This window comes from Ascaphus truei, chromosome 2 (genome assembly GCF_040206685.1).
Source record: "Ascaphus truei isolate aAscTru1 chromosome 2, aAscTru1.hap1, whole genome shotgun sequence".
NCBI lineage: Eukaryota > Metazoa > Chordata > Amphibia > Anura > Ascaphidae > Ascaphus > Ascaphus truei.
Genome location: NC_134484.1, coordinates 113,118,054 through 113,144,940, shown reverse-complemented (window position 1 = coordinate 113,144,940; position 26,887 = coordinate 113,118,054). Strand labels below are relative to the sequence as shown.

At 43.4% G+C, this 26,887-nt stretch overlaps 1 protein-coding gene across 3 annotated transcripts in view; it reads left to right on the top strand.

Moving 5' to 3' along the window:
- Window positions 1-26,887, top strand: part of RP1 (RP1 axonemal microtubule associated) — a 452,067-nt gene that overhangs the window by 283,127 nt on the left and 142,053 nt on the right. For all 3 annotated transcript variants that reach the window (XM_075584311.1, XM_075584310.1, XM_075584309.1), the window contains 2 exons: window positions 18,978-19,056; window positions 22,863-22,994. In XM_075584311.1, the coding sequence (XP_075440426.1) occupies window positions 18,978-19,056; window positions 22,863-22,994 (211 nt within the window). The remainder of the gene's footprint in view (window positions 1-18,977; window positions 19,057-22,862; window positions 22,995-26,887) is intronic.

Sequence of the window (26,887 nt, the reverse complement as noted above, 5' to 3'; positions counted from 1 at the left end):
CTAAAACTTACCTTGACTCTGCCGGTGACAACGCAGCGTCAAAAGACGGCACGTGGTCATGTGACGTGACGTAATGAGGGGGGCGCAGAATGCTGGAGAGCAGGCGGAGGGGGAGGGGTGTTTAGCAAAAAAAGTTTGTGCGCCCCTGCAGTATGGTGTTTGATCTGACCCATTCAGATAACATGTGACTCGCCATATTACATACTGCTTTGCAAAGAATAAAATAAATCCTAATATTTGATACATATTCATGAGATTGGTGAAGTCACATGACCTAATTTGCATTTAGATCCAACACAAAATACATGTGTAACTTGTTTTTAAAAAAAAAACAGTTATTAGGATTTATCACAAAACTGACACACAAATCATTGCTTGAAAATGTATTGCAAAAATCTTAAAACTGCCTTGACCACATATAGAGAAAATGCATCGGTAGTGAAGGGGTCAAGGGCCTGTTGGGACTTGGGGTTCCCTGGGGCCTGGCCACCCCTTGATCGGCCCCCCTTACTCCATCCCTTTCTATCCCCCTCACTTCCCAAGCCGGGCTTGGCAGGGCAGGGCTGGGCTTCTCCAGTTCCTGTACCATCCAGCGCAGTGCTGCTTGAGGCCTCTCCGGAGCACAGACAGAAGCCAATCCTCAGTAGGAGGAGGCAGCCAGTTCCTCAGCCTCTGCCTGGGACTTCTCTCTGCCGCCTGTTCCGCTTTGCCAGAACACCGCAGCAGCCGGTCTCAACCTTTTGGGGAGGGATCCGGATGAGAGAGAGGTAATCATGGGTCATGTCACTCCTTCCCCATTGGCCAGGGCTATCTTTACAATATGCATTTTCCAGGGTGCATCTAAAGCCTTGGATATAGTAGGCGCGTGCGCGGCAGTGTGCATGGCGTCGCGTGCGCCTGTAGCTTAAGCGATCTGTTGCCTTTAAGATGCCTATGACGTGCGCGATGGGGAGGTGTGGCCGTCACATCACGAGGCTAGTTCGCTCACATTGGCTGAACCACCCACGTGACCCGCCGTCGTGTGCTCTATGGCCTGCCTCATTGAGATGGGGCATTTTGTTCTCACTATGTGCGGTCGCACCCTGTATGGACGCAGCCAAACTCATCTCTTTCAATGCTGTTTTTGCCCATTTTGCCCATTTGAGGCACAAACAGAACATGGAAATACTATATTTTTTAAGATATCTAAATCAAATATATAAAAAGCTTGTTTCACGTGAGCAATAATACAGCTATATTCACTCTTTCTTTAACCTTGAGCTCAAACCTGTTACCCGTCAGGCGTAGGTAAGCCAGGACTTCACAACCTCCTTAGCAACGCAATTATTACACCCAGTTAACTGGTTCAGAGGAGCTGCACTGATTGTTTCTTCTCACACACAGGTCTTCTCTTTACCCTGATAAACCTCTTGCTGAGTCCCCGGTGGTCCAGGCGGTGCAAGCTACAGCATGCGCACCACACAGCACAGCCCTATATGGGGCAAACCCCAGTGGCTGTGTGGGTGTGCAAAGCGCTGTGATGCATATACTGGCAGGGAAGATGACAAGATGCCGCCAGGCGCGCGTGGAGCAGGAAGGACTGGGGCTGTAGCCTATACAGGCAGAACTCACTTCTGCTCTTTATCATGAATCTTTTATAGGCCTAAAAAGAGAACTACAGTATTCTTTTTGTGCTACTTTATGTACAAAGCTTGGTCTTGATTTTGGGAAACAACTACATTTTGGATAAGATTTTCTATCTTTAGTCCTCCTATTTTCTGTCATTTCACAAACCAGCTAGCATCATGTCAGATGGGAATCTGCTCATATGTTTTTCCAGCTTAGCATCTTATTCTTACTAATAATTAATATATTACACTACACACCACTTTAATATTAAGGTAATAATAATACAATTATTATTAAAAAGGTCTTAATAGGAAAAGGTCCTATTAAGAACCTATTAGGAAAAGGTCCTATTTATACATAAAAAGGTCTTAATAGGAAAGAAGACCAGAGAGACAGAAAGAGAGAAGAAATAAGGCAGAGACAAGAAAACAAAATATCACCATTCATTTATTTGTATAACATTTCCAGAGTTAACCTTTAATAATTATTTAAATAAAACATCTGACTTAAGAATAACTTTTTATTGAATACCGCAAGCGCTGTGCAATTTTATCAAAACTTTCCCAGTACTGCACAATTTGCCTTGAAAGTCCCGCTATTTATTTGTTGAATATGCCGTTATGTCTCTATGTGTGAAAAAGGCACAACAATTAAAAATGTAGACACATAGGGCCTTATTCAGAAAGCCTCGATAAGGCCTTATCGAGCACTTATCGCCCAAAATGGCTACTTGTATTTAGATAGCCTCGATAAGTGCTCGATAACGGCCTGTATCGACGCAAAATTTTATCGCTATCCGAAATTCGCCGACTGAGCAGCGATCAGCCGCTTATCAACCATTTTCGGATGGTTGATAAACTCGCGCGATTCAGAGACCTGCGAGTCGGCTGTCGCGGCATATCGCAGCCCATCGCAGCCCTAAAAGGCGTTCTTCTCACCAAATCCAATTCCCCACAAATTTTTTGGTCAATTGGTGGGGAGATGTCTCGATGAGCAGCGATGTGTCGGGACTTAGAAAAAATCAGGCCCCTTTCCTGCCTCGGATTCATGCCGGGGGTCTCCGGAGCTGATAGTCATTAATAGCAGCTCTGGACCCCCCCGGCATGCATCCGAGGCAGGAAACATGCATGTACAGCAACTTCATTACATTAGCGGCTAACCGCTAAGGCAATGAAGGGGTTAAACACCCGTGCCAGGCTTACTGTAAGAAACATACAATACAATACTGTAGCTAGCGAGGGTGGGTGAAGGGGGAATTTGGCCCTTAGTGGCTGTTTAGGCATTGTGGGGGGGTTGCGGGGGGAGTTAACCTCCTCATTACCTTAGCAGTTAATACCGATAAGGTAATAAAGGGGTTAACCCAACCGCTACCCACCCGCAAGGTCTAAACACCCATCCTTAGGGCTAATACCCCCTTCACCCACCCGTGAGGCCTAAACACCCACCCCTGACTGACTATACCCACCCTATACCCATTGAGTATTATAGTGGTACATCATACCCATATAATAATAATATGGGCATGATAAGCCTCTATAGCACTCAATGGGCACCCTAATCACAATACAGTAATACACAAGACACACAATAATAAAATGTAACTAAACTCCAAAAAATCACACGTCACTAAATACAAACAGTAGCCAGCTAATCCAATCAATACAATCAATAGCAACATCAACAATGAATTAATTAAACCATTAACCAATCTAAACAATTAATTCCGAAACAACTCAAAATGAATAGTAACACTAACCAATCCAAACAATGAATTACTCCAACATTAATGAATGTAACCATTAAAACTCCAAAAAATTAATTAAAACAATCTCTGAAGTAACCATAAAACATATTAGCTAACATAATATAACATTAAGTACAAGCGAACACCAATCGCAAACCTTTAATTACATTAAGCATGAAAAAACAAACAATGACATCCACATAATACATGAAATGAAAAAAAGCAACACCAATACCAAGCAAGAAATGCCCCCCAAATATTGTCATAATAATGTATTAATCTGTACCCTAAAGAGGTATCTATTAATATATTATCAGTCAATGTGCCTCCCCAAAAAAATCAAAAAACACATCCAAAGATTAAACCTGTAAAAAGAGACATTTACAAACATTGAATATATTACTTACCATTAGAAGTGGTGGCCCTCAGACTCCCGGGGAAACAGGAAGCTCACGTACCTTGAAGGCCTCCAACAGCATCCGATGCCATCCGCCATGAAGATCCGGCTCAGGTACCCCAATCTTCTTTTTTCTTTCTTTAATCACCTTCTATCTTCATCTGTAATCGTTTCTTGTTCTTCTTTATCTTCTTTCTTCATCTGTCAATCCAAAATACCCCATGTTAAATCCCAGCCTCGTCTCGTCGGCTTCTTGGGCTCAAATGAGGCGTCACGGCCTTAAATATGGCTTGTGACGTCACATTTACCCTCAAAATGGTTAACAGCCACCTGATTGGCTGTTAAAACCATGTTCCGACTTAAATTGTTTTTTTTTGCCGTGACGTCACTTAAAGGGAATGATGCCAGCCAATCAGAATGGCTGTGCTTCATTTGCCTTTAAGATGACGTCACGAAGCCGGCGTCAGATGGTATTTCAGCCAATCAGATCGTGGGAACAAATTCCTACTCTGGCTGAACTACCTTGTGACACAGCGGCCATCTTGCATTTAGTGACGTCATGTTAAAGGGAATGATTCCAGCCAATCAGAATGGCTGTGCTTAATTTCCCTTTAACATGACGTTACTAAATCCAAGATGGCCGCTGTGTCACAAGGTAGTTAAGCCAATCAGAGTGTGGAATGTGTTCCCACGATCTGATTGGCTGAAATACCATGTGACGCCGGCTTCGTGACGTCATCTTAAAGGCAAATGAAGCACAGCCATTCTGATTGGCTGGCATCATTCCCTTTAAGTAACGTCACGGCAAAAAAAAATTTTTTAAGTCAGAACATGGTTTTAACAGCCAATCAGGTGGCTGTTAACCATTTTTAGGGTAAATGTGACGTCACAAGCCATATTTAAGGCCGTGACGCCTCATTTGAGCCCAAGAAGCCGACGAGACAGCATCGGCTGGGATTTTACATGGAGTATTTTGGATTGACAGATGAAGAAAGATGATAAAGAAGAACAAGAAATGGTTACAGATGAAGATAGAAGAAGGTGATTAGAGAAAGAAAAAAGAAGATTGGGGTACCTGAGCCGGATCTTCACGGCGGATGGCATCGGATGCTGTTGGAGGCCTTCAAGGTATGTGAGCTTCCTGTTTCCCCGGGAGTCGGAGGGCCACCGCTTCTAATGGTAAGTAATATATTCAATGTTTGTAAATGTCTCTTTTTACAGGTTTAATCTTTGGATGTGTGTTTTGATTTTTTGGGGGAGGCACATTGACTGATAATATATTAATCGGTACCTCTTTAGGGTACAGATTAATACATTATTATTACAATATTTGGGGGACATTTGTCGCTTGGTATTGGTGTTGCTTTTTTTCATTTCATGTATTATGTGGATGTCATTGTTTGTTTTTTCATGCTTAATGTAATTAAAGGTTTGCGATTGGTGTTCGCTTGTACTTAATGTTATATTATGTTAGCTAATATGTTTTATGGTTACTTCAGAGATTGTTTTAATTATTTTTTTGGAGTTTTAATGGTTACATTCATTAATGTTGGAGTAATTCATTGTTTGGATTGGTTAGTGTTACTATTCATTTTGAGTTGGTTTAGGAATTAATTCGTTTGATTGGGTAATGGTTGAATTAATTCATTGTTGATGTTGTAATTGCTTCTATTGATTGGATTAGCTGGCTACTGTTTTTATTTAGTGATGTGTGTTTTTTTGGAGTTTAGTTACGTTTTATTACTGTGTGTCTTGTGTATTAATTTATTGTCATTAGGGTGCCCATTGAGTGCTATAGAGGCTTATCATGCCCATATTATTATAATATGGGTATGATGTACCACTATACTACTCAATGGTTATAGGGTGGGTATAGTCAATCAGTGTGGGTGCTTAGGCCTCCCGGGTTGGTATCGGGTCAGGGTGGGTTAACCCCTTAATGACTATATCGGTTAGTAACCGCTAAGGTGAATAAGGGGTTAGGGGCCATTAGAATGTATTTATTTTGTATATATGCTTTCTGTCAACGGAGGACAGAGGGACCTGCTGTTGTGGTAAGTATAACTTTATTTATTTACTTTATTTATGTATGCTAATGCAGTGTTTAATAATGGGCAAATAATCTATTATCCATATCTGGATAATAGTTATTTTGCCCATTACTGTACTGTATGGGTTTGGGCGGAGGGGGGGGGGTGGGGTGTGTATTGATGTTTTTTTACATATTTATTAATATACATTTCTTTAATAGTGTAGAGGTGCAGGGGGTCTCCGGAGCTGAACCACGTTGGTTTTATGTCCGGGGACCCCCTGCTTCCCGGGATACAGGCACCTTTTATGGGGTGCCGGTATCCCTCTGCATTGAAATGTCCCGCGTCACGTGACCGGGAGATTTCCTTGCATAGGAGATACCGGCACCCCATAAAGGTGTCTGTATCTCGGGAAGCAGGGGGTCCCCGGACATAAAACCAACGTGGTTCAGCTCCGGAGACCCCCTGCACCTCTACACTATTAAAGAAATGTATATTTAAATAAATAATTTTCGGGCGACATTTCAGCTGTGAGAGGCGGCTCTCTCAGAGCAGCTCTCTCTGCAGCAGAAATGAATCGCCGGTTTAAGCCTTTTCAGAGGGTTGATGCTCTCGCTGGCAGCAACTCGCCCGTTTTGGGAATTTTGCTATCACTGGTAATCGAGCCTTTCTGAATACTGTGATAGCAACGCCCAAAAAACAGTAATTTTAAATTCCCTGGCGATTTTTTTTATCAACCCTCTCTGAATAAGGCCCATAGTGAAGAGAGGAACTGGAAACTGCTCTGACAACGTAAATTAAACAGCTTTATTCAACATGCAGAAAGTAACAGCATACACAGGAGCAGTGGCGTAGCTAGACATGGGTGGGACCCCGGGCAAAAAAATTTAAGGCCCCATTAATATTAATACGGACTGTAATTTTTTTTTCTCCCTCCATCACCCTCTCCCTGATCCTCTCTCTAATCATCAGTTCCCCCCTTCATCATCATCATCATCATCATCTCTCCCCCCTCATCATCATCCTCATCAGCTGCCCCTCACAAGCTCTCCCTCCTCATCAGCTCCCTATCACCAGTTTTCCCCCCTCATCATCATCATCAGCTCCCCTCACCAGCTCTCTCCACTCCTCATCATCAGCTCCCCCTCAGCAGCTCTCCCTCCCTCATCCTCATCAGCTCCCCCCTCCCCCTCATCATCAGCTCCCCCTCACCAGGTCTCCCCCCTCCTCATCATCAGGAGAGGGCAGTACTCACCGGAGCAGTCACAGCATAGTCTCGGTCTGCTCTGGCGGTCACCGCAGAAGTGACGTCATCAGGCGGAGACAACGCAGGATCCCGGTATAGGTTAAGTCCCACACCGGAAGTTCATCATCGGTCAGGGGTTGCGCCGGAAATACATGGCGTTCCTCCTCGTAGAAATAGGCGCCGGACAGGGCCTCTTCTCTGGATTCCTCTGTCGCAGCCTGCAGGGAGTAAGGGGGTGATTCTTCACTGTTCTGCTGGATCACGAGGGTCGTTGGGTCATCTGGAATGCTGTCAGGTACCGCCTCCGCTGCACTGATCACCGCCATGGACGTGGGACTTCTCCGGGGTTCTGGGTGCACCAGCGCTCGCCGTGTGGTGGTCTCTGGACTTTGCCACTCCACTCTGAAGGTAGTTAAGTCTTTTTCTTCCAGGTCTCGGGTGTGGTCCGCCGGTTGGCGCATCACCACGGGTTGGCTACCATTGTCGGTAGAAGATGATGAGTGTAGGGACACCTCCGCAGGGGAACGGCATCAGACCACCTCACATTCACAGGTGGCTATCGGCAGAAAGCGTGCCAAGAGCCAGGTGCCACGCACCTTTACTCGCAGGCGCACAGCTCTCCTACCTGCTCTGATGGCCGCCGATGGGCTCAGGACTCGCACGCTCTCACGCGCACTCTCGCTTCCTCCTCGCATGCGCGCGGCTCATCCTCGTGCCGGACGGCGTTCCCACGCGGGTGCACGTGGGCTGGGGTCACAGCGGGTGTTCCCGCCTCCGGATCGCGGCGCACACTCCCTGTACATGGCGCATGATCGTATATCTCGACGATATTCTAATCTTTTCCAAATCACTCCCGGAGCACATCAACCATGTCAAGCAGGTACTAGTACGCCTCCGTGAGAACCACTTGTATGCCAAATTGGAGAAATGCCAATTCCACCGAAGTTCTACTTCATTTCTGGATTACATTGTCTCGGACGTTGGGTTCTCCATGGACCCCGCCAAACTCAAAACAGTCTTGGATTGGCCTATTCCTACATCTCTCAAGGCCATTCAAAGATTCCTGGGCTTTGCCAACTATTATAGGAGATTTATCAGGAACTTCTCGTCCATTGTCGCTCCAATTGTTGCCCTTATGAAGAAGGGGGCAGATACTACCTCTTGACCTTCTACAGCCACTCAATCCTTCAAACGCCTTAAAGAGGCCTTCATCTCGGCACCCATCTTGACTCATCCAGACACCAGCCTCCCATTTACCCTTGAGGTGGACGCCTCAGACATTGGAGCTGGAGCTAGGCCAGGCTTCACCCCTGCGCATTTTTTTCTAAAAAAAATTCCACAGCCCAACAGAACTATGACGTCGGCAACCGCGAGTTATTATCCATCAAGCTCACTCTGGAGGAGTGGAGAAACTTGCTTGAGGGTACGGAGACCCCTATCACCATCCTTACAGATCATAAAAACCTTCTTTATATTGGGACTGCCCAGCGTCTAGGAGCTCGTCAAGCCAGATGGTCACTTTTTTTTCCCGCTTTAATTATATAATTTTGTTTATACCAGGATCAAAAAATGTGAAGGCCGGCGCACTTTCCCGCCAGTTCATTGTCGAGGATAAGCCAGAGGTTAAATTGGAGACCATTCTTCCAGCTAAATACATTCTTGTTGCTAATACCTTTGACGTGCTGGACAAAATTCTCGCATATCAGGGCAACATTCCGGAGGGTCTAGAGGTTCCTGACGGTCGTCTTTTCGCTGCACCTCGCTTTCGCAAGAGGATTCTGGAATGGGGCCACTCTGCTAGATCCGCAGGACACCCAGGGGCTAAGAGAACATCCAACCTTATCACTCGAACCTTCTGGTGGCCATGGATTAATTCAGACGTAAAGGAATTCGTCAAAGCATGCCTTACTTGCTCCTGCAACAAGACACCCCATAACAAACCCCAAGGACTTCTACACCCCCTTCCTGTTCCCGATCGCCCTTGGAACCACTTGGCCATGGACTTTATTGTGGATTTACCCGTCTCCAAGGGTATGAATACCATTCTGGTGATTATTGACCGTTTTTACAAGCAAACTCATTTCTTTCCTCTCAAAGGTTTACCAAACTCTTCTTCCCTTTGTTATATTTTTGTCCAAGAGGTCTTTCGCCTTCATGGAGTTCCATTAACCATCGTGTCCAACGGGGTCCCCAATTTATTTCCAAATTCTGGCATGCTTTTTCCCAAAGACTAGGCATCTCCCTTCATTTCTCCTCTGGGTATAACCCACAGACTAATGGGCAGACAGAGAGAACCAACCAGACACTGGAGCAGTACTTACACTGTTTTATCTCGGATACACAAGATGATTGGGTAGACCTCCACCCCTGGGCTGAATTCGCCCACAATTCCCTACGGAATGAATCCACTAAAAATTCTCAGTTTTTCATCAACTTTGGGTTTCATCAATCCCGACTCCCCATCGACACCTCACCCTCCGATGTTCCAGCTGCAGATGAACGGATCTTGTCCTTAAAAAGATCTTGGAAAGGAATCCAGGAGAACCTTCAGACGGCCATCTCTGGACAGAAACACCAAGCCGATCGCCACCGCCGTGGGACCCCTGAGTTTAAACCTGGGGACAAGGTATGGCTTTCATCAAAGAATATTCGACTCAAAGTGCCTACTCTCAAACTGGCACCCAGATATCTGGGGCCCTACCCCATTCTGGAGAAGATCAACCCGGTAGCCTTCCGCCTACAACTCCCAACCGCTATGAAGATTCCTTCCGTCTTCCACGTATCTCTCCTTAAACCTGCATTCCAGAGTACTCGTTTCCCAGATCCGTCTTCCTCGGCTCCAACCCCGCGACTCGTACATGGTCAACATGAATACGAGATTCAGTCCATTCTTGATTCAAGAATTTCTAGAAGAACTCTTCAATACCTGGTGCACTGGAAGGGATACGGACCTGAGGAACGATCTTGGATCCCTCACCATCACATCCATGCTCCTGATCTTCTCAAAAGGTTCCACCAGAAATTTCCCCTCAGACCTTACCGGAGTCGCCCGGAGGTCGCTCCTTAAGGGTGGGGGGTACTGTCAGGAGCCAGGTGCCACGCACCTTTACCCGCAGGCGCACAGCTCTCGTACCTGCTCTGACGGCCGCTGATGGGGCTCAGGACTCGCGCGCTCTCACGCGCACTCCCTCTTCCTCCGCGCATGTGCGAGTCTCATCCTCGCGCCGGATGGCGTTCCCACGCGGGCGCACGTGGGCTGGGGTCACAGCGGGAGTTCCCGCCTCCGAATCGTGGCTCACACTCCCTGTACGCGGCGTGCGCGCATGATGCGCGCGCCACACACTCGAGCTCCGTGGCAACAGGCACAGTTCTCTGCAGTTTATGATAGTATCTGACCAGTGGAACATTAATATACCCCAGGCTAGGCAAAACGCTTTCTGCGGCACACTGCACACGATAACAGTCCAGTTTGAGTACCCTGTGGTTCCATAGTCTGGCTACTGGCTAGTAATACTCTGGGCTCTTCCTTGTGCAGTACTCTTACGCCACCCACTTGGCTGCCAGTATCGCAGACCCTTCCTTCAGTGGTTCCTGGGGATCAGAGGTACACCACCTTCTAGGCATCTCGACTACCCGCCTTAGGGCAACTTAGAACAGCAATAGCCTTTGTGTCTCCAGACTATTCACCCTTTAGGTCAGCACAGGCTGTAGCTCCCTGGCGGGGAAGTTGAGCCCCAGTTATAGTATGCCAGGGTCCCCTGGACACTACACCTAGCCTCCCTCCTTCTCTGGCACTCTCGCTGGAAGCATACCTTATGTCTTCCAGTTTTGCTTCGCTGAAAGCCTGTCCCGATGCATCTCAGCAGTGCCTCCAAATGTAACACATTTCCCTCCCCGTCCCCACTCTGGGAGATTTCACTGCTTCATGGTGTGGTGTGGTGCATACCTGCTGGCTCAAAGTAGATCTGAGCTTCCCGCGTTGTTGTAGGGGAGAACAGAACAGGCTTCTGGGGTAGTAACTGATTCGTATTCACGGTGACAGCGCCTCCATCTCTTGAAGGCCCCAGAGATGTGGGGACAATCCCTACTGGAGAACTTCTTGCCCTCCCCCTATATATAATATTTAGTCCATTTTCAAATGTCCTGCCAAATATTGTTCCACCGAATGATTTGTGCAAGTTTTGTCCACTCCGTTCAATCTAACCTTCCCAAATTTGTTAATGTCAATCAATTAGTAATAACTAATGATGCACTATAGGTTTTTTATAAATCTAAGAATAGCTGTCATACCGTATGCTGCTGATGTCAGTATAGCTACTGTATAGGAAATGTCAAGTTCTCTGTATAAAAATGCCACCTAAAGTTTAAAAACATTCTTTTAAAACACACTAGAATGTAAGGGTAAGCAATGAGTTACCAAACATACTGTATATGCACTTATCTTATATGTGAATGTGTGATTGGTTGGTGTTTTCTAAAACATGGCCTGGCTGGTTTGTTGTTTTCAACGAGAGGGGGGAGAAAGAGAAATCTACAGTTTAGCCAGAACTGATGCTCAAACCAGAAGAGCATGATACGGTATATCTGCTAAAATACAACCTGCTTACTTAAATAAATATCTCTATCGCCTACACCCCATGTGTTTGATTGCTAATACTTGCTTAAACATGACCAGGGAAACTGGAGGTAAAATGGCCATGGCTATTTATTTACTGTATGCATAAATTACGAGGGGTAAATGCCACTCCTCGCCAGAATGTACCTTTGACAGGAGAGGGAGGGGAGGTTCAGCCGGCCCCCGAGCTGTTGCTGTCTGTGCACGCGGGATATCGACGTCACTCGTGCTCCACCCGGGCTCAAACGCACCAGCTCCCAGTATGGCAAGAACAAGCACCTACCCCCCACGAGCCGCCGCGACAAAGGCAAAGCCAGTCAACGACCCCTCCTGCCTGGAACCTTGTTCCTTTCAAGATCAGCAGAGTAACAGAATTCCATACTGCAACAGAACAGAGAAGCATTAACACCACATACCATACATGTGCCCGTTACCGAGAATACCCCGCTCACATTTCGCTGCCGGTTACCGCAAGATTGCCCTATCCTAACTAAGGGGACGGGGGGGGGTGATTAGCTGGCGGGTGGCAAAGAGGACATGCCCCTGCCAGCTTGGCCTTAAAAGGAGGCCACTGTTGACTCCTCCCGGAATCGGGGAGGGCAGTGTGGGGCGGGCCAGCGGGCAGAAGGCCGGCCCCACCTGATCATGAAACCCCCCCGCCTATGGCTAAGGGGGGGATCGCTTACTTGAAAACGAGATGTAACTCTCTATATATTACTTCCTGGTAAAACATTTTAATAAATAAATACATTTAATTAAAGACACAATTTTAAAAGCAGTTTATTGTATAGGGAAATAAGCCTTACCATATTTCACGACAGCCTGCTATTTCAAGTCTTCTCAGTAACCTAAAAACTCATGATAATACACTTCTCCCCTTTATGTACTGACTGAACTTTCTCTCTTGGTCTCCAGAAACCTTTTTAATTGTAATCCCCATTAGACAATGAATCTATTCAATGTGTGTGTTTAGATTGTAAGCTCATTTGGGCTGTGTACTGGGCACTGTATTGTAATTGGGAATCACCTTTGAGATATTGTACTAGCTGAATATTGGCCAATCCTTGTTCATTTTTTAAATTGCGTGAAAAACCATTTTGTAATTCCTGAGAACTGAACTTGTTTAAACCCGGCTATGACTTCCATGACAAGGTTGAACTTTTAAAGGTTTGACTGCATCACCTGTTATACAGGTGTGTTTGCTTCAAAAAACAATAACAAAGAAATAGGAGGAGAGGGGCCTAGCAGGAAAGCTGCTGGATCCTAGGTATGTTTTAGAACCCTAGTGTCACACCATGTCGCCCCATACATATTATTGTATGACACTGTGCATCAGATTTCAAAATTCAGTTATAAGCATTTCTGGAAAGGAGATGTCAAATAGTATGTGCATTGCAGCACTGTATGAAAGATACAAATTGGATAATAAATACTTAAAAAGGGGCACCAGTATGCTCAGATTTGCCAAACCCCGAAGTCTGCAGGTTTTGTAAAGTATGTGTTATTGTGCTTCCTTTTCTATACATAGTTACATAGTTACATAGTTACATAGTAGATAAGGTTGAAAAAAGACGTACGTCCATCAAGTACAACCTATGCTAAATTTAGACAACAGATACTTTATCCTATATCTATACTTACTTATTGATCCAGAGGAAGGCAAACAAAAAACCCCATTAAGGGGAAAAATAAATATTTCCTGACTCCAAGAATTGGCAATCGGATTAATCCCTGGATCAACATCCTTCCCATGTTTACTCATTTGGTATATCCCTGTATACCTTTCCTTTCTAAAAAGATGTCCAACCTTTTTTTGAACAAATCTATTGTATCTGCCATCACAGTCTCCATGGGTAATGAATTCCACATGTTAACTGCCCTTACTGTAAAGAACCCTTTCCTTTGTTGCTGGTGAAATCTCCTTTCCTCCAACCTTAAGGGATGGCCCAGAGTCCTTTATACTGCCCGTGGGATGAATAGTTCTTTTGAAAGCTCCTTGTATTGTCCCCAAATATATTTGTATATAGTTATCATATCCCCTCAGACGCCTCTTTTCTACTGTAAATAAATCTAATTTAGCTAGTCTCTCCTCATAAATTAGATTGTCCATCCCCTTTACTAATTTGGTGACTCTTCTCTGCACTCTCTCTAGTTCCATAATGTCTTTTCTTAGGATTGGTGCCCAAAATTGTACTCCATATTCAAGGTGTTGTCTTACTAATGCCTTGTAAAGGGGCATAATAATGTTTACTTCCCTTCCATCCATTGCCTGTTTAATGCAAGATAAGATCTTGTTTGCCTTTGCAGCTACTGCATGACATTGGGCACTATTGATAAGCCTGCTGTCTACAAGCACTCCTAAATCCTTCTCCATCAAGGATTCCCCCAATGTATCCCCATTTAATTTGTAAGTCGCCTTTTTATTCTTGCATCCCAAATGCATAACCTTAGATTTATCTGTATTAAACCGCATCTGCCATTTACCTGCCCACGTTTCCAGTCTCTCCAAGTCCTTCTGAAGAGAAATTACATCGTGCTCTGATTCTATTACCTTACACAATTTAGTATCATCAGCAAAGATGGAGACTTTACTCTCGATGCCAACCTCAAGGTCATTAATAAACAAGTTAATAAAAAGCAGGGGTCCCAGTACCGATCCCTGTGGTACTCCACTCACGACTTTAGCCCAACCTGAAAAAGTTCAATTTATGACAACCCTCTGTTGTCTGTCCTTTACCAGTTTTCAATCCAGGTGCATACATTATTACTGAGTCCAATTTTCTTTATTTTGTACACCAACCTCTTGTGTGAAACCGTATCAAAAGCCTTTGCAAAATCTAAGTAGACCACATCAACTGCATTACCCTGGTCTAAATTCCTACTTACCGCCTCAAAGAAACAAATAAGGTTAGTTTGGCATGATCTATCCTTCATAAATCCATGCTGACTATTAGTAATACACATTTGTAGCTTTTTCATTTCTGTGAGAGACTTCTTCTAAAATGTACTAAAATGACTAATTTATGAGCTGTGAAGAGTAAAATTATGTGTACATAATTAAAGAAAACTGATATATAAAATATAAATATAAAACAACATTTCGTAACATATGTGTAAATGTTCTATATGTCTACATCACTATTTGTGATGTATTTAATGTTACATTAACAAATCTAAGGCAGGGATTATGGTCCCGGCGTCGCGCACCCAGCAACCACTCTTCTGTTTTTGTTGTTGTTAGCAACCACTGTGACTGCGTGTCTGGCGGGAAAGTTGCGCGTTGAAGCTGCAGCGTTTTGCTAAGATCAGAACATTTGATTTTTCAGGCGGCTGTAGCATCACGTTTTATTTTCCGGCCAATCAAATGACAGTTCAAAATACATTTTCACTCAGTGTCAGTGTCAATGTCACACGAAATAAACTTTGGTTTAGCAGCATACAATTATCGTCTTGTAGCTTTTATATTTATAAATTGAATCTTTGTACAAAAATTATATTTATTTTGTTTTTAGCGTTGAGCCACTCACATTGTGGGTGCGGGGCTCTGCTTTTCGCGCCGAACCCGCAGAGGTTTTGCACATAAGAGCATGCAACTTTCTGCAAACTGTCCGTGTGGTCTCCCAGGTCAGCGGGAAACGGGCCTTAGATGCACTTTAAAATAAAATAAACTATTGTGAACAGAAATGCAAAAAAAAAAATTATATACAGTACATGACAGGAAAAAATCCACATAACACTTGCAGTGATGTCCTAACTCGAGGCACACAGAGGTGGATGCCATGAGCAGGACCCATTTATCCACATGTAATCTAGAATATGACATTTTACATTTATATTACTATAACACACACATATTTAATTATGTGAAAATGTTTTGCAAATACATTCATCTGTGTAAATTGCTTAACACTCTAAGTGTTGTTTATAATGATCTGAAATATTTTAAGTAAAGCCTACAGTATCAGCGTACTGTAACCATAACTAATTAGGTAACAGTAAAAAACACAGGGACTTATGAAAAAAAAAAAAACATTTGGCGGATTGTTTTGCTCTCTGTCAAAGGTGTAACTTACAGTATACATGGAATCACCAGTCCAGCCCAAACACCTTCACTAACTGGGCTTTATCACTAATTCACAAATACAGTTTCATGCAATGTATACATATGCCTTAGCCAAACAAGCAATATGTAAGAGGTAATTTCTTACAACCTTAAAACATATATCAAAATATAGCAAGGTCTACCGATCTCCTATTATAAGCAATCTATTGAGTGAAAGAAATCACAAGGCGCATCAGGAAATATATTGAATCTATGTGTACATTGGAGGTAAGGACTAAGAGAGTCCAACCACCACAAGAATCCCTCAAAAATTGCACTCATGTGTGGTAGTTAATTGAAGGATAGCAATGATCCATCAAACTCAGTGCCAGTCAGTGTCTTTACTCTAAGAGCCACTCCTTCTCCCAACTTTGTCATATTAATATGCATATGCGTTCCACTGACTGCAGTATACTACTCTGTAGTCATTCAGTGAACCCCTGAGCTGAATCTTGGCTGATCGATGACAGGAAACCGGATCGATTGTCAACTTAGCTAATTACTTATCATTGTGTGAATTGTATTGATGCCCATATTAAAGGGGGTGGGGGATAAATAAATTAACGGCAGCTTGGACTGCTGCTTTAAAGGTTGAAATCTCTGTGTAATGGACTTTATTTTAATAAAGATTCTCTTTTTGAACAAGTGGAGAATTCTTATAATAGTTTTAACAAAATATTTTCCCTAAATAGGTGAGATTCTTTAACTTGTGAATGATATTTTAATTATGAACATATCTTTACCCTACTTTTATCATCCTGGATGGCCCCTTGCCGACTCAAACGTAACATGTTAAAAGTGGAGCTCCTCATACTTCCTCCCAAACCTGGCCCTACTACCCCCTTCTACATTACTGTTGGAAGCACTATCATACACCCAGTATCACAAGCACACTGCCTAGGGGGTCACATTTGACTCTTCTCTGACATTTTCCTCTAACATTCAAAATGTAGCTAAAACCTGTTGTTTTTTCCTCTGCAATTTTGCAAAGATACGCCCTTTCCTCTGTTGCTTTACTACTAAAACTCTGACACATGCCATCATTCTCTCCTGTCTCAACTATTGTAACTTCCTGTTGTATGGACTTTCCGCCTCTCACCTGTCTCTCTGTAACGGTGTTCTTTCCTTACCTGTTTACTTCTGATCGCCGCCCTCTAGCTGCGAGTCAAGATCCTGTGTCTTTAAGGATTCTGAAGCAAGCAACACCAACTTGCTTTCTGGTAAACCCTGCCCTCTTCCTCCTGACAGGAAGTAAGCCTCTCTTTAACTTTCTCTCTGCTATTAGTCATTTGCTGCCTGCCCTGGTGCCTGCTAGTACTCATCGCATACTGTTCCTGTCTGGACCTCCTTGGGACCTTTACTTATCTACTGTGGAATCCGGAAGACTGGGACAGTCACTCTTATACTACTGAGGTTAGTTTACCGTCGGGTAGTGTAGGTACCTGCTTAGTAGGGTTCACCTTGACGTGGTAGCAGGTTTATAATTCCTTGGCCAATGGATTAGACTAAGAACCTTTATGTTATGTTTTAGTTTCGCTGCACCTTGCTGTTTCTGTCACTATGCCTTTAAGAAGTCTGGACGTTCTCCAAGAAGCAATCCTTCTCTGGATGTTACCTTGTGCTCTGGACTCCATGCCCATGTTCCTGGTTTCCGTTTCCAGACTCCCGTGCTGAAGCGTTGGCTTCCCACAACCCCCGCGTTGGTGCCTGAGAACGCGCGCAATGCCGCTCTGCTGTCAGAGCATGCGCGCACATGCAGCTGGATTACTCGTGTCTCCGAGTAGGCACCGCACCTCCAGGTGCGTCACGCATTCTCATGCGCGCGGCACAGTCACGTGACTATGTGCGCTGATCCCAAGCTGTGTGGCAACTTACTCCCTTCGTATCCCCTGCGGCCTCCCCACCTCGCTAACGGGTCCTTCCCTTTCTTCCCTGCGCTTGTGAGGAGAGCACAAGCGTGACACTCTCCAACAATCTATCCTAAACGCTGCTGCCAGAATCACTCTACTGTTTCCTAAATCTGTCTCAGCGTCTCCCCTGCTGAAATCCCTCTCCCGGCTTCCTATCAAATCCTGGATCACCCACTCAATTCTCCTCTCTTTTAAAGCTTTACACTCTTCTGCCCCTTCTTACATCTCAGCCCTAATTTCTCGCTATGCACCATCCCAACTCTTGCATTCTGCTCAAGGATGTCTTTTCTTTACCCTTTTGTATCTAAATTCCTCTCCTGCCTTAAACCTTTCTCACTGACTGCCCCACACCTCTGGAATGCCCTTCCCCTCAATATCCAACTAGCACCCTCTCTATCCACCGTTAAGACCCATCTTAAAACCCACCACCTTAACGAAGCTTATGAGTAGCTCCGTGGATGATATATACACCTCTATACATTGACCTTGGCCTCTTGCAGACGCACTTACCAGAACACCTTCCTACTGTCTCTGTAAGTTCTTGATATTTACCAATTAGATTGTAAGCTCTTCAGGTCAGGGATTCCTTTTCCTAACGTTACTTTTATATCTGAAAGCGCTTAATCCCATAATGAGTTATTTGTATTATGTGTTATTTATATTGTCACATGTATTACTGCTGTGAAGCGCTATGTGCATTAATGGCGCTATATAAATAAAGATATACATACATACAAAAGTAATTTTATATTCATTTTTTATATATCTGCGTTTTATTTTTTATTATAAACACATCTTTGCTCTTCACAGCTCATAAATGAGCCCTGCATTATTTTTGGTAGCATTTGTGAAACATAGCACTAAAGAAACACGCAAATGGACCAGACTGTGAAAATAACATGAAACCAATGTTGTATAAATGTGCTAAAAATCACTCAGAGCTCCTATAAACGACCACCCCCATCATTCACTTTATTTCATTTCCTACCCCACAAAATAAACACATAGGCAATTATTCTGTAAGGTGTGATAAGTGCATATGACATGTTATAGCATGAAAAGTCCCATTGACTTTAATAGGACTTTTCCTGCAATAGCACATCATCTGCGCTATCACACATTACAAAATAAGGGCCATATAGTCTGCCAGCACTTTGGTTTTCCTTAATCTCATATTGACATATTTAATGGGGCGTGGATCAGCTCAGATGAGTATCATTTTATTAAAAAAAAAAAAAACAATTATATGATTTATTGATTTTATATTGACACATTAAAACTGCTCATTCAACAAAATTAGGATTATCTTTACTTTTACATTTCAGGTGGATAACTTTAAAATCAAAGCAGTACATCTTGGGAAACTGCGAAGGATTGTGGTTGGATTTAGCAACTCAAAAAAAGGTATTCGGCATCAAATAAAATGCACCAAATATATGTACTGTATCAGTAATAATTAATGTTAGTGTAAACTTGCTGTTTATTATTCTAATTGTGATATTTTATTTGCTCTAACTTATAAAATGAATACTTAAAGGATGAATACTTAACCCATGCTGTGCTAGAAAGCTGTGTAATAGAGTAGGCATAAGATTAAAGGGGATCCATGTTAAAATGGACACAAAGCAAAAGGTGACACTGTGTTCATTTGAATGCCATTACCCAGAATCCCTGGCTGCAGGAGAAGTATTGTATGCTAAGATATAAAGGGGAAGGACAGGGTTGCAGACCTGTCTGAAACATGTGAACGTGCTCACAAGTGATATTTTTATTTGCTAAAGGATGGAACAAAGATAGAGTACAACAATATACAGATGTAGCCATTGCAACCACTAGCGGGCTGCAGCAGGACATACACAATGCACCAGCGGGAGAAGCAGCCATTGTTTCAAACCCGCTGCACGTGCATGCAATAATGTTTGCTACATCTGTAACTCACATTAACAACATACTCAGAGCTCATTAACAGGAAGTGAATGGCACTGCTTTGTGCACTAATTTGCACATGGACACAGTGTTATTTATATACTTATAAATAAGGAATAATATACTAGTATACTTATAGTCCATAGTATAACAGTGTTGCACACTAGCCTTCTCAAAATTCTGATGCTTGTCCCATAAGGCAGATAATAAACTTGTATAGTTACCAGAGTAGCCAGGACTGGTCTGGTGGTCCGGTGACAGAGACAGCACACAGTGGTATAGAAAAAAACTATATTAAAGATAACGCAGGACACCAAAACCAACGTTTCGGTCCTCAACAGGGACCTTCCTCGGTTTTGGTGTCCTGCGTTATCTTTAATACCGTTTTTTCTATACCACTGTGTGCTGTCTGTCACCGGACCAGTTCTGGCTACTCTGGTATCTATACAAGTCTAGTATACTTATAAATATACTAGGAATTAAGTATTAGAAGAGCACAGCTTTTTTTGCGCTACGTCTCGCAAAATTGTCCAGATTAGGTATGTGAGAAATTTTCACTGAAGATCATATATCAGGTGAAATGTGCCTATTTGTTTACTAAATATTTTGTAAAAATGGCAAGCTCATCTACAAGGTCATGTGGCCCTCTAGAGACTAACATTTACTGCCATTTTTGCTCAATTCTGGTGAGAAATTGAGAAATTGTTGTGAAATTTTAGAACAATGTCTAAAAAAAGTAAACATTAACCAGACGTCTGTAAAGTGATCCAAACTGCAATATGAATGCTTAGAAATGCTTCCTAATTTAGCAATATTTAAGAAACACCAGGAGAACTTTAGCAAAGCCAGTTTGAATATATTCGCACATCTCTAGATGCAGTCCACAAGAAATCAAATTGAATTTACAGCAGTGATATGTTTAATAGGCTACAACTGATTGATGTCTTTTTTTAAACACCTTTTCGGAGTCTTCTTTATAATCAAAAATAAGCAAAAGATTTAAGTCTTTCAATAATGCTCTATAATACATATACTTGTCTACTTAAAATAAAAAGTATCAAACACCTCGTTTAAAACCTATAAAACTTTACAGTATCACTGCCATTACGACGGTTCAGTACAGAGCTCTGAGAGCTGTAAATATCTCATGAACAGCAAGATTTTACACTGGGTTTGACTGCTGGTGTATTACTAAGGCTTACTTTCTGTTCTATGGGGATTATGTACAAGTGCAAAGAAAAGCCTTCTTGCTTGAGTCAATTCATTGACTAGGGTAGGCCCGATGAACCCCTACTGCCAAAGGAAGACAACTGACAACTTAATGGAGCAATAAGGCCACAGATTTTATTGATAATACAACAATGGTTTAGACCCATTTCAGACTGACCTGTACCATGTCTGTGGATCGTAACCCCCTATTGCTTTCGGACAACCGACACAGCAACCATACTGCATCTTCCACGAAGGAGGACGCTTCCAAACACCAATTACTAACTGCACTACATGCCCAAACCTGATACTTATGGGCCCTATCTGTACCAAAAACCACCGCCTCATCTAGATGTGACAAACATATCGGAATTCCACATCATCGTTTTCCATCTGAATATTTGTATATATTCTCTTTTGTTATTTGCTTTAACACTTAATACAAAAAACAACCATAACAAACAAGGGAGGATGGGTGGGCTTGCTTCTCTTGGGCCCCTCCTCTTCTTCCTTGGCCCTAAATTGCCCCTAACACATGCCCCTTTCCCTGACCTCAAACCCCTACACATGCAGCGTGAGCCAATGCCCAGTACGGGCCGCCCCACCCCACCCCATCATGTTGCCCCAGCCTTCGGTGCTGGGGGGCTATTATTTGTCTCTTTTAAGTATTGTTGATTATTAAACCATTCATAATGCACTGTGAACCCCTTTGGTAGAGAATGAATTGAAAAATAGTCTAAGATTAATTTTTGTACGATAACTTCAGAATAATAGAAAGATAATGAATTTCCCAATTTCTTTTGCATCTGTGTATCTGCCTTGCTTCACGGTCCTGATACTGTACATGTAATCTCCTGTCTGCAGAACTTGCTAAAAATGAAGCACAAAGACACATTCACTCCACGAATGTTCTTTAGACTAATAAGGGTTGCATGGCAACCAGGAAAATAAGTATCAAAGTAAATCCAAATAACATCATGTTCCATTTTGTAAATAGGTTTGTTTTGCTACCGTACATGTATAATTTTGTTTTCTTTTTTCCCGTTTCACAGTCTAATATCTGTTTTGTACAGGTTGTTTTTATAATATTACATTTTAATCTAAAGCTATATTGCCCTGTTATGGTGATCATGTGTGTACTATTTCACATTCCTACATACATATTCCTTCTCCAAAGGGGCCAGCTCAAAAAGCATTTAAGAGTGGCGGGCCACAAGCTTACTATATTGTAATTTTAGATACATTTAAAAACTTGATTATAATATTTCCACGTTTGGCAAACATATTTATCGTATCTATTCAGTGGTGGATTTCCCATTAGGCCCGGGCCTAGAGCGGTAAAATTTGGAGGCAGAAAAAATGTCCACCCCCATATACATTTGCTGAGCTCTCGGGTCAATCGAGATTAATGGGAAGGCATTTAGTTGTGGCGGCCGCCTACTTGCTGCCGACCTCTTCATTTCGAACCTTAGCGTCAAATGACGCCGCCAACGTCACCAACATGACGCGCCAAATTGCATCATGACATCACGTTACCATGGCAACACGACGCCGTGCGACATCACGTTGATGACGTCCTCGGCGTCATTTGGCGCTGCGATTCAGAAGAAGGAGGGCGGCAGCAAGGGGGCGGCCACCACAGCTAAGTGCCTAAGGCCGGCAGATTTTCCACTGTATGTATTTACATTACTTTACCTTACAAGTGAGTTTTAGCGTGGAAAAACTGCACTTTGCTCCTGCTAAATTCTTCAAACTCTCTGCTTGAGTAACTGAGCATGCAAAGGCCACATCAAGGCCCTTCACGGGTTGCTAGAGGAAGAGCCCTGTAGTATGTAGTAATTCATGGCTAAATTAGTAAAAATGAACCAGTACTGAGAGTAGAGAGCTTGATTGATGTAGTTTGTAAAGTTTCACAGAACTAATTACACTGTGTGCTTATTTGCCATCATTTCCTAGAATCCCTAACTGCAGTGGAAGCATTGCTAAGAGATGATGGCGTGCTCACAAGGGATATTTTTTATTTACTACAGAACTAACTCAATTGTTTAAATAAATATGTGTGCTTTATTATACAGATCCATGGTTCCTAGAGAAGATCACAGTTAAAGAAGGGGATTTTGCTTGCACCAACCATGTCTTTATTTACAATGACTGGATAACCAGCAATTCGAAGACCGTATTTACTGAAACTATAATTCTAGTACAAGGTAACAAAAAAAAAAAAAAAATGCTACTGCAAGGGATTGAAATTGGTACAAAGAGGGAGCGCACCTTTAGATAACACATTTCAGTGAAATTGTGGTTATTGATGCCAAGTTACTTATCTTGTTTTTTTTATTTTTTATAATTAGATCAATTGTAACCATGTCAACCTGACATTTCGGTGGGTTTCTAATCATGTACTTTCCTTTCGTGTGGTGTGTTAAGCTGAACAGAACTACTTTTTCCCTCTGAAAACATGTCTTCTGTTCTGCATCCGTCTCCTCTTTGGTCACCTGGCAGAATATAGCAGGCATAGTAATTTTATACCTGTGGGCAGGCTCTCTTTTGAAGAAAAAAAAATATGCCTTACTAGGTTTATTTGCAATACTGAAAATGACGTACAAAAGACTCTTTTTTTACTCATGGATATTTAAAGTGTACTTGTTTGCCGTGCACACAATTGTTTATATCCCATAGGATATATTGGGGTCTTTCATATTGGAGTTACGGTTCATGATAAAACACAGATAAATCACACAGTACAAAACACACGGATGGTGCAAGAAACGGAGACACAACTGCACATTGCATTAGACAGTTGTAAGCTGCATATCACAAATGTTCAACACACTTTTTCACTTACTTATATTGTAACATAACTGTAAATCTTCAGTGAAGTACCCCAGAAGGCCTAAGGGCCTTATTCAATATTAATATAATTGATGTATGTAGAAAGCACACTATGTGGTTTTTAGTTAGGATTGTTATAGCAGGCACAATGAACCCCTACACTTACAGTATTTTTCGAGAGCTTGCCTAGGCCACAGGAAAGACTTGGTAAAAATCAATGTACAAAAGTCTATTTCCTTAAACAGTTTCAGAGACCAGTAAATTAAGTATATGGCTCCAATGTATGTGCCATTTTTGTGCTGTAATGCACATTGAGCTCAGTGTTTTCCATCCATACTTCACTGGACTTGGTGATTTTCCCTTTATTGTTGTATGCACCCATGATTAAAGTTCCCACTATACCACTTGCTGGAATGTTTCCTGATATAAAACTAACACTTGAATGCCTGAACACAGAAGGATCCAAGTAGAGAATAGAACACGATAAGCACAGTTCAAAGCAGTTTTTAAGTGTTTCATCAGTGAGTTTTACATGATATTCTTCACAATGACATGCACAAGCTAAAAGTCTGTAAGAAATCAATTCTGCATACAGTGCAAAATCAATGTTTTGTGTGCATGGATAAACATCTTTGATCCACAAAGCTTCATTTTACTAGTGTCCCAAGCTATATATATCACTATAGTCACTACAATATGCTTAGCATATTTCCCAGGTGTGCTTCTTTTTGAGCACAAGTGTCTCTCAACGTGTTGTTTCAAGGTTGGTTTGAGGGGATATATATATAAACCAACCTTGAAACAACACGTTGAGAGACACTTGTGCTCAAAAAGAAGCACACCTGGGAAATATGCTAAGCATATTGTAGTAACTATAATGATATATATAGCTTGGGACACTAGTAAAATGAAGCTTTGTGGATCAAAGCTATATATATACAGCTCAACCCCGTTATTGCGCGATCCGCTATAACGCGGTTTAAGCATGGACCCCGAATTAAAACACTGCACACACTCTCACTGCACACACTCTCACTGCACACACTCTCACTGCACACACTCTCACTGCACACTCTCACTGCACACTCTCACTGCACACTCTCACTGCACACTCTCACTGCACACACTCACTGCACACACTCACTGCACACACTCACTGCACACACTCTCACTGCACACACTGCTCACTGCACACACTGCTCACTGCACACACTGCTCACTGCACACTGCACACAATCACTGCACACTGCACACACTCTCACTGCACACTGCACACACTCTCACTGCACACTGCACACACTCTCACTGCACACTGCACACACTCTCACTGCACACTGCACACACTCTCACTGCACACTGCACACACTCTCACTGCACACTGTACACACTCTCACTGCACACTTCACCGAATTATTAAAAAAAAAATGTTTTACATTTTTTTAGCACACTGAACACACTCTCACTGCACACACTCTCACTGCACACACTCTCACTGTACACACTCTCACTGCACACACTCTCACTGCACACACTCACTGCACACACTCTCACTGCACACACTCTCACTGCACACTCTCGCTGCACACACTCACTGCACACACTCACTGCACAAACTCTCACTGCACACACTCTCACTGCACACACTGCTCACTGCCCACACTGCTCACTGCCCACACTGCTCACTGCACACACTGCTCACTGCACACTGCACACACACTGCACACTGCACACAATCACTGCACACTGCACACACTCTCACTGCACACTGCACACACTCTCACTGCACACTGCACACACTCTCACTGCACACTGTACATACTCTCACTGCACACTGCACACACTCACTGCACACAGCACACAGCACACTCTCACACCACACAGCACACTCTCACAGCACACAGCATACTCTCACAGCACACAGCACACTCTCACAGCTCACAGCACTCACAGCACACTATCACAGCACACAGAACTCACAGCACACTCTCACAGCACTCACAGCACACAGCACTCACAGCACACAGCACTCACAGCACACTGCACTCACAGCACACAGCACTCACAGCACACAGCACTCAAAGCACACAGCACTCACAGCACACTTCACTGCACAGCACACTACACTGCACAGCACACTACACTGCACAGCACACCACACTCACACCACCCCTCCCACTCCCCCTCCCTACCTTTGGTGTCGGCTGCTGAGATTGGAGCGAGCTGGCATCAGGAGGAGGGGGGGTGTCGGTAGGAGGGGGGGTGTCGGTAGGAGGGGGGGGTTGGTGTGGATGCCAGTAGGGGGGTGAGTGAGGAGCAGGCTGGGACTCGGAGGGCTGCATGGGCTAGGCCCAAAACTGATTATGCCATGGAGGGCGGACGCAGAGGGTCGGTAGGTGTGGGGGCCTCGGGGGGGAGGAAGTGGATGCCGGTGGAGGGGGATGGATGCCGGTGGTGGGGGTGGGAGGTAAGGAGCAGGCTGTGGCTGGACTCGGAGGGCCGGTGCTGGGGGACGTGTAGGGCTTCCGGCCACCTCTTCCTTCCCTTCCTCCTCCCTCCCTCCCTCCCAATTGGGCGCGCGGCGGCCATTTTTTTAAAAAAAAATAGCGCGACCCCAGTTCTAGCGCGGTCGGATTGGGTGGCCCCCGAGGACTGCGCTATAACGGGGTTGAGCTGTATATATATAACAATAGCAAGAATGTTCAGGGCACTCAAAGGGAAAAAGGAAAAGGAAAAAATGATCATTCGTGGTGCTCACAGTGCGGCCAGGATCACCATCCAGCAACAAAAATAGATAAATACTCAGTATCAAAGAGTCTGGAGCACTCACACATTCAAAAAATACAATTTAATGAAGTAACACAAGCATCAGGGGGTAATCACAGAAAAAAGAAGCAACGTTTCGGACCTTAAGGTCCTTTCTCAAGCTCTCACACACACACACACACACACAGTGCATATGTATATGCATATATTTATATTTATATGTATATGTATATATATATATATATATATATATGTATATATATATCCAAACTCACAGAGTTGGTGCCGCAATCAAAACAGCCCTGAGGAAGGTCCCTCTACGAAGACCGAAACGTTGGCGGCCCTGTGTTCACAATACAAAGAATACACAATAAAAATGTAGGGACCCAAAATATGTAACATGCAAAATACATGGGTATGATAATGCAAATCCAGGGGAAAATAATTTCCCCTGGAAATGCAATGGAGATCGGCCGATCAGCAACACATGATAATACAAATGACT